The sequence below is a fragment of the Penaeus monodon genome, chromosome 26 (genome assembly GCF_015228065.2).
Source record: "Penaeus monodon isolate SGIC_2016 chromosome 26, NSTDA_Pmon_1, whole genome shotgun sequence".
NCBI lineage: Eukaryota > Metazoa > Arthropoda > Malacostraca > Decapoda > Penaeidae > Penaeus > Penaeus monodon.
In genome coordinates this window covers 4,002,011-4,014,510 of record NC_051411.1, presented here as the reverse complement: position 1 = coordinate 4,014,510, position 12,500 = coordinate 4,002,011, and the positions used below count along the sequence as shown (strand labels likewise).

Below are 12,500 nucleotides of genomic sequence, written 5' to 3'. Positions count from 1 at the left end.
GAGATTTCCAATACCATCACTGATGAATTTGTAGGCTTAATCAGTATACGGAAAATTTTCCGTCTATGACAATCAGGACTACAATAAAAAAAGAAAAAAAGAAAAAAAAAAGAAGTTGAAAATTAGGGAATTACAGAACAGAGAAGAGAGAAGACCAACTCATCTTTTCTAAGTAATGCAACGGATGGCACTCATTAGTGTGATCTGTTGAGTAGTTTATGTATAACACTTTGGAAAACAATTATATTGTAATTATCAGTATCTGTTTATCTGATTTCATGTATTTAGTGCATTCTTTTATATCTTAACCCATTGCCGACGGGTGGCATGTACGTACATGCCATGGCATGGCGGGACCATCTGCCGGGGGCACGTGCGCACATGCCATAGAGTATGCATGGACATGCCATGAGTTTTTATTTGTTACAATCACTGCAAAAGATTATTTTTCTGCCAGTGAAAGTGTGATTAAGTCGGTTTTAACACTTTCTCATTTTTACCATGCAACAAACAAAAAAAATGCAACAAACCGACAATTTCAACTCCATGATGCCACACACTGCTTATTTTATTCGGACTATAGACCGAATAATGATCAACTATGGAGTCTATCAAGACTGTCACGACGTCAATCTGAGTTCGAGGGTTCGAGTCACCGGCCGGCGCGTTGTTTCCCTTGGGCAAGGAACTTCACCTCGATTGCCTGCCTAGCCACTGGGTGGCCAAGCCAGCTCAAGTCAGTGCCGGGTAAATAGAGATGGTAACTCGATAAAAACACCAAGCGGAAGGCAATGGCAAACCACCGCTCTAAATTGCTAAGAAAAAATCATGGAAGCCCATGATCGTCAAGGCCGCGGTGGCCGAATAGTTAGAGCGTCGGATTCAAGACTGTCACGACGGCAATCTGAATTCGAGGGTTCGAGTCACCAACCGTCGCGTTGTTCCCTTGGGCAAGGAACTTCACCTTGATTGCCTACCTAGCCACTGGGTGGCCAAGCCAGCCCAAGTCAAAGTGCTGGTCCCAAGCCCGGATAAATAGAGAAAATTATTACCTAAAAGGTACCACCGGCACTCTCCGTGGAAAGGAACTGGGGACCCTACCACGTACTCACTCCAAGAGCATCACAACATGAAAACTACAATTAAGTATCATGCTGTGACCACGGCGGCTCAGACATGAACCTACCGTTAAAAGAAGAAGATGGAGTCTATATAACAACAAAAATACCCTTCAGTCTCGATTTATCAGGAAGTTTGGCAAGTAGAGACTGTAAAAAATAATGAAAATTGAAAATACAACATATCTTCGTAGTATTACGAAGAAACGGAATGGGATGCTGGTATTTGGGATGAGTGGTCGCGCATGCTCGGGCGACGATATAAGCCCCCGGCAGCGAGGCCCAGGCCACTATGAATGCTACCCGTCAATTATGGGTTAATATACTTCTTCAATGTGTTTGGATAATTATTTATGCTTTTCTGTACAATAACCTTCTGCACATGCATGTTTTGCTACCAGGAGATTTGACAGTCCATACATCACCATTCTGTGACAAATGCCAATGAGAAATGTTTTGTTTTACATGTTAAGTTGATTCCAGGTTGGTGAATGTGACGGAAATAATTATCAGATATGTTCTCATCACACAAGAACAAATCTGAAGATTTAAATATTATATGGGAAGACCTGATTGTCATAGTAAAAAAATTAACCCAATATACATTTATTTAACTGGTTTTGCTGCTTTGGTCATTGGGGAATGAAATTTATCAGGAAAATTGCAGTAAAAGTAATATGAGATGCTTTTATTGTTTACCTAATATTTTAAATGGTTTCAGTAAATCAAGTGAATGATTTACCAAGTAAGATTAATCTCAAACTGAATACTGTAATTTTCTGATTGTTCTTACTGTAATTCCAAGACCACCACTCTATCAGAAACCACGTGTGTGTGTGTGTGTGTGTGTGTGTGTGTGTGTGTGTGTGTGTGTGTGTGTGTGTGTGTGTGTGTGTGTGTGTGTGTGAATATATATATATATATTCTGCCAGGATAAACCTTGGACTAGCTCCTTTTTCACTGACAAATTACATTGTCTTTTCATGATATACTCAATAGTTTGTTGGCTTTTGCTAGAGTACCAGTGATGTGGAAGCCTTGGCCATTGCTTGAGTGTTGACCGTTGGCAGATAATTTTTTTTACTTTTTTTCTTTTTCTTTTTTAAATAATTAGCAACCACAGATTTCATCAAGACCAATTATTTTACTTTTTTTTCTGATCAGATTGGAGAAATTAAGGAACCATGGCCACTTTTGGGGTGAAAACGGGAGGAACAGCTGGAGCGACAGCAGGAGGCGGATTCTCATTTGGAAATCAGAACCCGGCAGGTAAGATTCTCTCTCCTCTTCTTTCCTCTTCCTCCTCATCCACTTCCTCTTCCTCTCTCTATTTTCCCCCCCACCCATCTCTAATCTTTCCTTTTTACCCCCCCCCCCCCCCACTTATTTCTCTGTGCCAACTACATATATCCTCTATTATTACTTAATCTTATATTTGATAATATATTTATAAAGAGACAAGACTTGGCCCTGTGTTTCTTAGCCCATTGGATCCAAGTGATATGACCTTCACCTCATTCAAAAAATTTGCCAATTGAATAAGCACATTCGAAATGCATAATTTACAACAAAAAAACACTGAAAAAAAATATATCCTAACCCCTCCCAGTTGCTGTGTTGTCCTACCTGCCCCCGGAACCACTCCTAAATGACCTACTTGCCTAATGAGGGGCTGTAAAAAAAAAAAAATAAATAAATAAAAAAAAAAAAAAAAAAAAAAAAATATATATATATATATATATATATATATATATATATATATATATATATATGTATATATATATATATCTTCTTAACCCGGGCCCCCTCCCAATCGCAGTGTTTTCCTACCAGTGGCTCCACCCCCAGACTCCCACCCAGTTGCCATATCTCCCTACCAGGAGGCTTCACCCCTGAACACCCTCCCATTCGCCATATTTCCCTACTAGGAGCTTCGACCCCAGACCCTCTCCTAAGCGCTGTGTTTCAGCAGCAGGGGGCTCCTCCTCAGTGTGGAGTGTACAGTTAAGCTATGGCAGAGAAGAATTTGCTCTCGTCTATTTCTACAATTTTATCAGCACCACCTATTTTTTTCATGTTTTCTTCAGACACCATGCAACACACACTTCTCAACAAAAGCTATCCCATAAAAATATTATTATTATTATTATTATTATTATTATTATTATTGTTGTTCTAGTTTAAAAGAATATTAATTTCTTAGATAAATATCCACGAAAAAAACAATTCATTTCGGTGTCCAGGTGACTTTTATTTTTTAAATATTGTATTTTGAAATATGGATCTTTGAAATTGGCATCTGACACACCTGTTGTTTATTTTCTGTGATTTGTCACACCTGAAGAGTTTTTTCTTTACATTAGTTTGGCAGTCTGCCACACAATCTCCACACACAATGGTATTCAGTATTATACCATGCTCTTTGCAATAACAAATTAGTTATTGATAGTCATACTTGAAACTCACTGGCTGTCATAGTGATCATCCTTAATTTATGTGCACAAAGTAGGATATGAAATCATTGTAAAAAAAAAATTTAAACACAGGCCTTCATTGACAAAACTAATTATGTAACACAAAAATATTTCTCAGTAATATCTTAAGGTTATGGAAGAAAAAATATTTAGATAGGTTCATATGAAATGTACAAGAAAAGCTAAAAAAAAAGTGGAATACATGATTCGTTGTGATGTTATGTGACATAGCTGTTCAGTGGCTGAGCAGTAGGTGTGAACAATGTGCGAGACCTTAGTAAACATTAGGTCTCATGTGAACTTAGCCATGTCAACGTCGAGGGGACTTAGCCATTGTGCAGCATTCACGGCGATAGATTTTTGTCGTCTAACTGAAACCAGTTGGCTTCTGCAGATTAATTTTGATATCAGTGAATGTAGTTTTTCATTGCCTAAAACATTATGATCTTAAATTTTCTCCCAGTCGGGCCAGTCCTTTTGTATACCTTAATCCTTATTGTTATTTCCCAAAGTTGTAGACTACCTGGAGAGATAATATAGTTTATTACCATCATGATACAACATAAGAAATGACAGATATAGGACTTGGAAAATGGCATAAATATAACAGATGACAAATATATACCTTCGAATATTGCATAAAGAAAAAAAGAGAAAAAAACACAGTAAAAGAGATGCAAAGGGGCTGCAAGAAGAGTTACCACTTAAGCAAGCCTATTCCCCACATTTTGAAATATGTGCAGAAAGCAGGGCTAGTAGAGCCAATGGGTTAATTGTATCACTTAATTGACTTTACCCATATAAAGGTTTCTAAGAATGTCTTTACCAACAGGGGGTGGATTCAATTTTGGCCAAGTTCAGCAACAACAGGCAACCCCAGCAGCAGGAGCAGTGGCACCCCAAGCCAACAAGAGCCTGTTTGGCACTCCTCCTGCTGGCACTCAGCGCCTTGGGTTTAATTTTGGCACTTTGGGTGGCACTCCCAGTACCTCAGCAGGTAATTCTTAATGTAAACTGAGAGTTAGGTTTTTCTGTGGTTGGATTATCGTAAATGTTACATTACGGTATTGATGATATAGTTTGGATAATCATTTAGCTTATGATGAGTGCTGTAAAGTATGGTAGTTACTTAGAATCTGATAAAGTATATTTTTTATCTGAAGCTGTGGTTTCACTACTTTGACTTAACCCAAGTCCCTTAGCCTCTTTCAGATGCCCTGCTCTGGGTATTGGTTACATTAGCACAATAGTTTAAACCACTTTTTTTTGAGAGAGAGAAATATAACATAAAACCCAGAAAAAAAATTATGCCTTTACAATAATTCATGGCTGTTTTACAAAGGTGCCCAGTCTCCCTATGTGTATTGTTTACTCTTGGTCTGTTACAAACACAGGCATATCTATTTGATATGATTTGATTATAGGTTACAAAGGCTCATAGACCTTCCCATATAAATTCAAGACTGAACTTTGATTTGTTTTATTATTTGGTGATAAATTGCTGGAAATTTCAGTAATCTCAGTCTTACTAAAGTATACTTGCTAAGGATTTGTTTGCCTTTCTTAAAGCTGGAAGTGAAGAAAATTGGCATCCCTGGATTTAACTTAGATTTGGAAACTTAAGCAATTGCAAGCTTCCCTTTCCTTTTTGGAGATTATTTGTTATACCTAATAGTGTTTATTTCTGTATATACTTTATTTCTATTATTTGGTTCTGCATTATCAAGGAACCCTGTTTTGAACATTTACCCAATCACAGTTTTTACTTAGGTAAGTCCTTTTTAGATTTTTGTTGCACACCAAAAAGTATAGATCTTGATGTGGCTCCCTGTGCTCCCTAGAGAGTAGAACTCCGTCTGGCTGAAAAGCAATCATCCCAAACCTGAGTCTGGTTCCAGAGTTTCAGCAAATCTAGTGTTACCACAGCTTTAGTGTAAAGTATTGTATCTTTTCACAAAGGAGTTCTAGCTCCGTGTAATAAAAGGAAGGTGTAAGAACTCAAATGGGTTGAATTATAACTCATTGCAGGCTATTCCAGAATCATTAATATAACTTTATTATTAGAAATGCATTTTTATATAAATAAAAATCATTTGTAACAAACACCATATAGAAAGGTTAAAAACTAGCAACTAGAATTGCTATACTATTTATAAAATGGCTTAGTAAATGCACAGTAGCAGTAATTTGGGTAGCTCTTTATAGCAAGGTTAATAATGGTGCAGTAACAAGCTTCATTGGAAGGGGTGGCAGCTACACAAGGAGAGGTGGAAGGAAATCTTCAGAAATTACCTAAGCATACATGTTAACCCTTTCATGATGACAGACTCCAATGCCTTTTTACCCACGAGGACAGCAAAGTTCAAAGTTGTCTGTTTTATCAATTTACATTGGTCAATAAGTTATCATAAATTTTCCTACCCTTTTATGTAGAAATGATGTTGATGTTACCATTTGCTTACCATAGAGATTACAAATTTCTTATCCATGGTGACAGGTGCATGAACTAGGGTTGCACTGTTATTATCCACCTGTCTAATCGAAAGAGGGATCCTCCCACCACATCCTCCCCCTCTCCATACACCACCATTGCTGTTGACTTACATCTCTTTCTCTCTCGTTCATTTTCACCCTCTTCTAATCCTCTCTTTTTTATATTTGTGTGTGTGTTTGTCGGAAGGTAAATAGGTGTGAGTGTGTGTGTGTGTGTTTGTGTTTGTGTCTAGCAAAAGCAAGAGAGTATGAGATATGGGCAGAAGGCAGAGGAGCTGGTGGGAGAGCGGGTATCAGGAGCAGATCCCACAGTGACCACCCTCTTGTCTTTTTAACCTTGTGGCAAACTTGTGGTACATAGATTTTTTCTTTATTGCATAACAAGACAAGGATCATGTATATTTGGAATTTATTAGTATCATCTACCCAGTTGTAAAAGAGTCTTACATACTAAGATAATAAACAGTAATATGATAAATGTTCTCAGTGACCAGGGTTGGTTGCATTCCCTTTTGAGGGTTAAGAATGAGTGACTGAGTGATTAAAAGAAGAGAGGGAGAGGGAGAAGTGTGTTTCCAAGAAAGAATGATTAAGAAAAATGAGAGAGTAAAAATCAGGAAGGCCAGAGTGGATAAAAATAAGATTAATCATAATAGTTCAGAGCTATTAAAAGTGCCTTTTGATCTTGGCCATGCGCAGCTGCCACAACAAGCACGGCCTCCAGCTTCAGCTTCAGCTCAACGGCCACCCCAGCTACCTCGACCACTACCTTTGGGGGCTTCAACTTCAGCAGTACACCAGCTGGTCAGTGAATGAGTCAAGGGAGAGGAGGGCCTGAAGTTCACCACCAATTGGCTCCTTGTGAAATTGGGTCTCAGAGATGTAAAAGGTGGAAGTTTAGATGGGGAAAAAAAAAAGAATGGATGCAGGTTCAGAGGAGATGTTTTGATTCTGTTTGGTTTGTTTTATTCCCACTCATTTGTCTTTGCTTATCACTAAGACACTAATAAAATACAGATGGTGATTATTTATTTATTATGTATCAGCAGTATATTGTTGCTTTGAGTTTATGTTAGTGTCATAGGAAATTTTGTCATGAGGTGCAGGGAGTGTAGATAAAAGTAGATTTTTAGTAAGCTATAAAAGAAGTATAATATACACAGTGTACATGTAGAGTAAAGTATCTCAAGCTCTAAACCGATTCAGTATTCTTGATTGACTTCCTTGTTGTTGCCCTAAAAAGCTCACAGCTTCAATGGAAAATCACAGTGAGGGAAAGCTGTTTCCCTTTTGCTCTAAATCCATAAATCTCCCTCTCTTATATAGAAAATTCACAAGTCTTTTTCATCCTCACAGCCACCAGTGCAAGTGGCTTCTCGTTAGGTGGTGCGACGCAGAGTACAGGGACCACAGGCTTCAGTCTCGGGGGAACCAGCCTGGCCCCCACAGCTACCTCAAGCGCAGCAGGCACCGCCTCTGGCTTCTCCTTCACAGGTCTTGGAGGAGCCACAGCAACCTCAGCTGCTCCTGCAACAGATTTTTCAGCTGGATTAGGGGGTGCACAAGCCCTGCAGACCTCACAGGCACCCAAGCTTGGAGGCGGGTTTGGGTTCACAAGTGAGTTTGTGTTTGTGTTCTCCAGAAGGATGGGTGTTAGTATGGGGAGATAAAAAGAATGCAGACTGAGATCAAGTCATGATTAAGGACACGTCTGTCATCTTTCATTCTTTCTGGATCCATATAACTAGGCCTCTGTTACCCTTTTGGCAAAACCCTCGATGATCTTTCAGAAAATTTTATTGTTGAATTTTTATTTTTATTTTTTGAAGGTTGGGGGTACAGCATTGAATTCCACATACCTCACCAATATTAGAAACTAAATTTTTCCCTTTCTCATTTCAGGTTTACAAACCACAACCACCACCACAAGTTCCACTGGCCTTGGGGGTATCAACATAGGACTTGGAGGGGCACAACCCCCATCAGCCAGTGCAGGTAAAAGTTATGCATATTGGATTATGAAGTAGCATTGTTTGACAATAATCTTTTGTGTTTAAAGAAAATATATTTTTATTTCTTAAAATTTATTTTGTATTTCTTAAACCATTTTGATATTTTTTTTTATGTATCTTTATATTTGGTAAGTAATTAGACTGGTTGTTCTTCAGGTAACAACAATGTAGGAGCAAAGCCAGATGGCAAGTCTGCAAAGGAGCAGCTTTTAACAAATGACTTGTTTGGAACCATTGCACTCTTTGAGTAAGTTGAGCTCCTGTAAATTTTTGTTCCAGATTTTCCAGTCGTTACATGTTATGTGTGTACTAATTTTGTTGTTGAGGCAAATTTGCACAGCTTATCACCCTGTCAGCAGTCATCACAAACCTGTCAAATACAATATCACCTTGATAGAAGAAAAAATGTGGATATATATACTGGGCAGACTTTTTATTTATTATGCATTTTTGTTTTCAATATTTTTATATTTTTTATTTCTGTTTTTACTTTGTTTTCATTCATTATTTGTCAGTTTATCTCTTTGAATTTTTAACCTCATTGTACCCCACCTAGACTCACTCCATCCCCCATGCTTCCACCCTTCCAGATCTCGCCGCGATGCAGAGAACTCGGCCTCAGAGGAGAACATCCGGCAGACAGCTGCGCCCTTCCATAAGGTGGCCAAGAAAGCGACGGAGATCCAGCAGCTGCTTGCCGAGCTGGCTAGCGAGTACCAGCAGCTGCATGCCAGTGCTGTTAATCTCAAGGCAGATGTAATGAAGGTGGGTTGTGGCGTTTTGCATTGTTTAGTTGATCTGATGTGCACTGTCTGGCTTTTTCACAGCCAAATCAATTTGAGTTCTATGTATTTTATAACACATCAGTGATGGTATTAGAAATCTCTTGCTGTTACTGACTCCGGTGATTTCTAACAACCGTCTTCCATTTGGCCTGGGAGTCTGATACGTTAAGTGGAATTATCCACTTGATTCACTCTTGTGCATTGCAACTCCACAAGTCGGTTTGTTATGCCAACTATAGGCGTGGCCTGGCAGATACAAATTAACCCATTACCGACGGGTGGCATGTACGCACATGCCATGGCATGGCGGGACCATCTGCCGGGGGCATGTACGGACATGCCATGGTGTATCTATGAACATGCCATGAGTTTTTTTTTTTACAATCACGGCAAAAGATTATTTTTCTGCCACTGAAAGTGTGATTAAGTCGGTTTTAACACTTTCTCATTTTTACTATGAAACAAAAAAAAAAATGCAACAAACCGACGATTTCAACTCCTTGATGCCCATGATTGCCAACCTCCTTTCAGAAATTTTTAGAGGGTAATAAACCCCACTTTTTAAAAATTTCATGTCCTTGAAAAATAACTTTTGTATCATTTTCTAGTTGATATTTAGCAGATTATAGAAAATGAGGCAGTTTTGATATATTTTGTAAGTGGAATAAGAGTTCTTGTCATGTTTCTAAACACACACACACACACACACACACACACACACACACACACACACACACACACACACACACACACACACACACACACACACACACACACACACACACACACACACATACACACATATATATACATATAAATAATATATAAAATATATATATATATATATATATATATATATATTATATATATATTATATATGTATATATATATATAATTATATGTATATATATATTATATATATGTATATATATATATCATATATAATACATATAATACAATATATATATAATATATATATATATATATATATATTATATATATATATATTATAATATATATATATATATTATATATATATATATATACAACATAAATACATATATATATATATATATTATATCATATATATATATATATATATATACATTATATATATACATATATGTCATATATACATCATATATATACAATATATACATATCATAATATATACATAATATATATACATATACATTCATATATATACATATATATAATATATATATATATACATATATATATATATATATATATAATATATATAATTATATATATATATATATATATAATATACATGCATACATACATTAATACATACATATACGCATACATATATACATACATACATAATATAAATACATACATATAACATACATACATATTAATACATATATATACATATATATATAATATATATATAATATAAATATATTATATTTAATATATTATATATTATATATATATATATATATATATATATTATATATTTATATGTATGTATGTATGTATGTATATATGCACACTGATTTTTTCTAGAATCATATAGGTTTCTTTGTTTATTTATATTTATGTCATTTGCATGTATACATAATATCCAATACCTAGAATGGCCCATTCCCCACAGGAAGCAGAGCACGTTGAGATGGCCAGGCGGACCAAGGAGACCCCCATGGCCCTCCAGGGGGAAAACAAAGCCCCTGAGATGTACTTCATTAACCTTGTGCGGTACTTTGAGTCCGAGATGATGTACTGCCGTACCAAGATCGAGGAGGTGTCAGTGTGCATGCAGGCGGCCAGCAACCCCAATGAAACGCCTGATGGTGAGTTCAGGAGAGTTGTTGTATTATGGTGTTGATTGTTGTTGGTTTTTTTATTGTTAGTAGTTGTTCGCTGTGTTATGATATTTACATTCTTTATAGCTGCAGTGCATAGTTTTTTTCTGTTTCATTAGCAGTAACATGTATTTATATTTAAATTTATACATACATACATGCGTATATATCTGTGTGTGTTGTGAGAATTTATATTTATATTTATGTATATATATGCTTTTATACTCATGAATATAAATCCCTCTCAAGACATAGCAGAGGTGCTGCAGCGTGAGCACGACACACTAAAGGAGTTGGCCAGCAAAGTGTATTCCAAGCACTCGCTCCTTGTCGAGCTAGGTCACCGCCTCAACACCTCCACCAAGCCCAGCGACCAGGGCTTTTTCCGACCCCAGTCCAAGGAGGATACCAAGATCCCTGCGTCAGCTGTGGTGCGGCCAGTGCTAGGGGGTTAGTGGAAATTTCGTTCTTGTTGTTGTTGTTATTATTATTATTATTATTATTATTATTATTATTATGATTATTATTATTGTTATTATTATGATTACCATCATTATCATTATCATTAACATTGTCTTTTTACTGTTGTTTTTGATATTGGTGTTATTGGTCTTTCATCTCTCGAGCCAGTCTGTCCAACCAATCAATCTGCCCATTCAGTCCAATTGTTTATCCAACCTAATTGAATTGCTACAGGCAGCAGCGGCCTCCAGGCATTCCAGGAGCAGCAGGAGCGAGCTAAGGCTGTAACACTAGGTGCTGCCCCCCCCACCATGCCCCTCGCACAAACCACCACACCTTCCATGTTTGGGTGAGGCACATAGTTTGTTTTATTGTTTTTCTTTTTTATGTTATGTTGTTATTTTTATTATTTATTTTTTTTTATTTTTTAATGTACTTATTTATTTTTTTCCTGGAATCAGTGAGAGAGAGATATTTCAGATACCATTATTAAAAGGTTAACATTAGTAGCAATAGCAGTAGTAGTTTTTAAAAATCTTATATATATTCTTATGTTGATTATACTATGGTTACCATAGGATTTGTTATGATTTCACTTTTACCTTTCAGTGTTGCATATAATCAGGTAGTTGTTTTTTTTTTTTTTTTTTTTTTTTTTTTCCCCACACTGTAATTGAATTAAGAAATATTGAAAGCTGAGATTCTTCCATTCCATTTTATTTGGAGGACCTCATATTAACTTCAGCATTTATTGAGTGATATCTCTCTTTGTATCTAATATTGTGTCTCCCCCCCCCCTCCCTCCCTCCCACTCTTTCTTCCTCATCTCCAGAAGCAATCCCAATGCCTCGAGCCTTTTCCCAACGGGCACTGGTTTCTTTGGGACCGGCAGCTTCAATTTGGGCTCCCAGACTGCCAACACAACCTTTGGGGCCTCGAAGACCTTTGGCGGAAACACCTCCACCTTCGGGGCATTCGGCAGCAACACTCCTGGGGTCCAGCAGTCGAGCCCCTTTGCCATTAGCTCCCCCTTCAACACGAAGCCGTTCGGTAAGTGCAGGTTGCAGGTTGCCCCTTCCCGTTTTTGAGTTGACTTTCTCCTTCTGTTTTTGTGGTTAGGTTACGTCTTTGTAAATGTTGATTAAAGCACTTGTGCATCAGTGATATCCACATGATTAGAAATAGAATGATACTGAAGATTACATGAGCATGGTTCTGAGCCCTTTAACGATGAAGTTCTCCGTCACCTTAAAATGTTCATCGTGATTCGACCTGGATGGAAAGTCTAGTAATGTCTCTTGTGAAGCCTGTTTATCACAACTGA

The 12,500-nt window shown here is 37.2% G+C and overlaps 1 protein-coding gene across 4 annotated transcripts in view; it reads left to right on the top strand.

Annotated features, from left to right (window-relative positions):
• LOC119589852 (nucleoporin p58/p45-like) overlaps positions 1–12,500 on the top strand; it is a 15,874-nt gene that overhangs the window by 771 nt on the left and 2,603 nt on the right. For 3 of the 4 annotated variants that reach the window (XM_037938451.1, XM_037938452.1, XM_037938453.1), the window contains exons 2-12: positions 2,283–2,387; positions 4,425–4,589; positions 6,785–6,889; positions 7,442–7,702; positions 7,988–8,080; positions 8,254–8,344; positions 8,688–8,862; positions 10,507–10,702; positions 10,964–11,164; positions 11,411–11,525; positions 12,009–12,226. In XM_037938451.1, the coding sequence (XP_037794379.1) occupies positions 2,303–2,387; positions 4,425–4,589; positions 6,785–6,889; positions 7,442–7,702; positions 7,988–8,080; positions 8,254–8,344; positions 8,688–8,862; positions 10,507–10,702; positions 10,964–11,164; positions 11,411–11,525; positions 12,009–12,226 (1,705 nt within the window). In that variant the 5' untranslated portion in view covers positions 2,283–2,302. The remainder of the gene's footprint in view (positions 1–2,282; positions 2,388–4,424; positions 4,590–6,784; positions 6,890–7,441; positions 7,703–7,987; positions 8,081–8,253; positions 8,345–8,687; positions 8,863–10,506; positions 10,703–10,963; positions 11,165–11,410; positions 11,526–12,008; positions 12,227–12,500) is intronic. The other variant, XM_037938454.1, reaches the window with a different exon arrangement.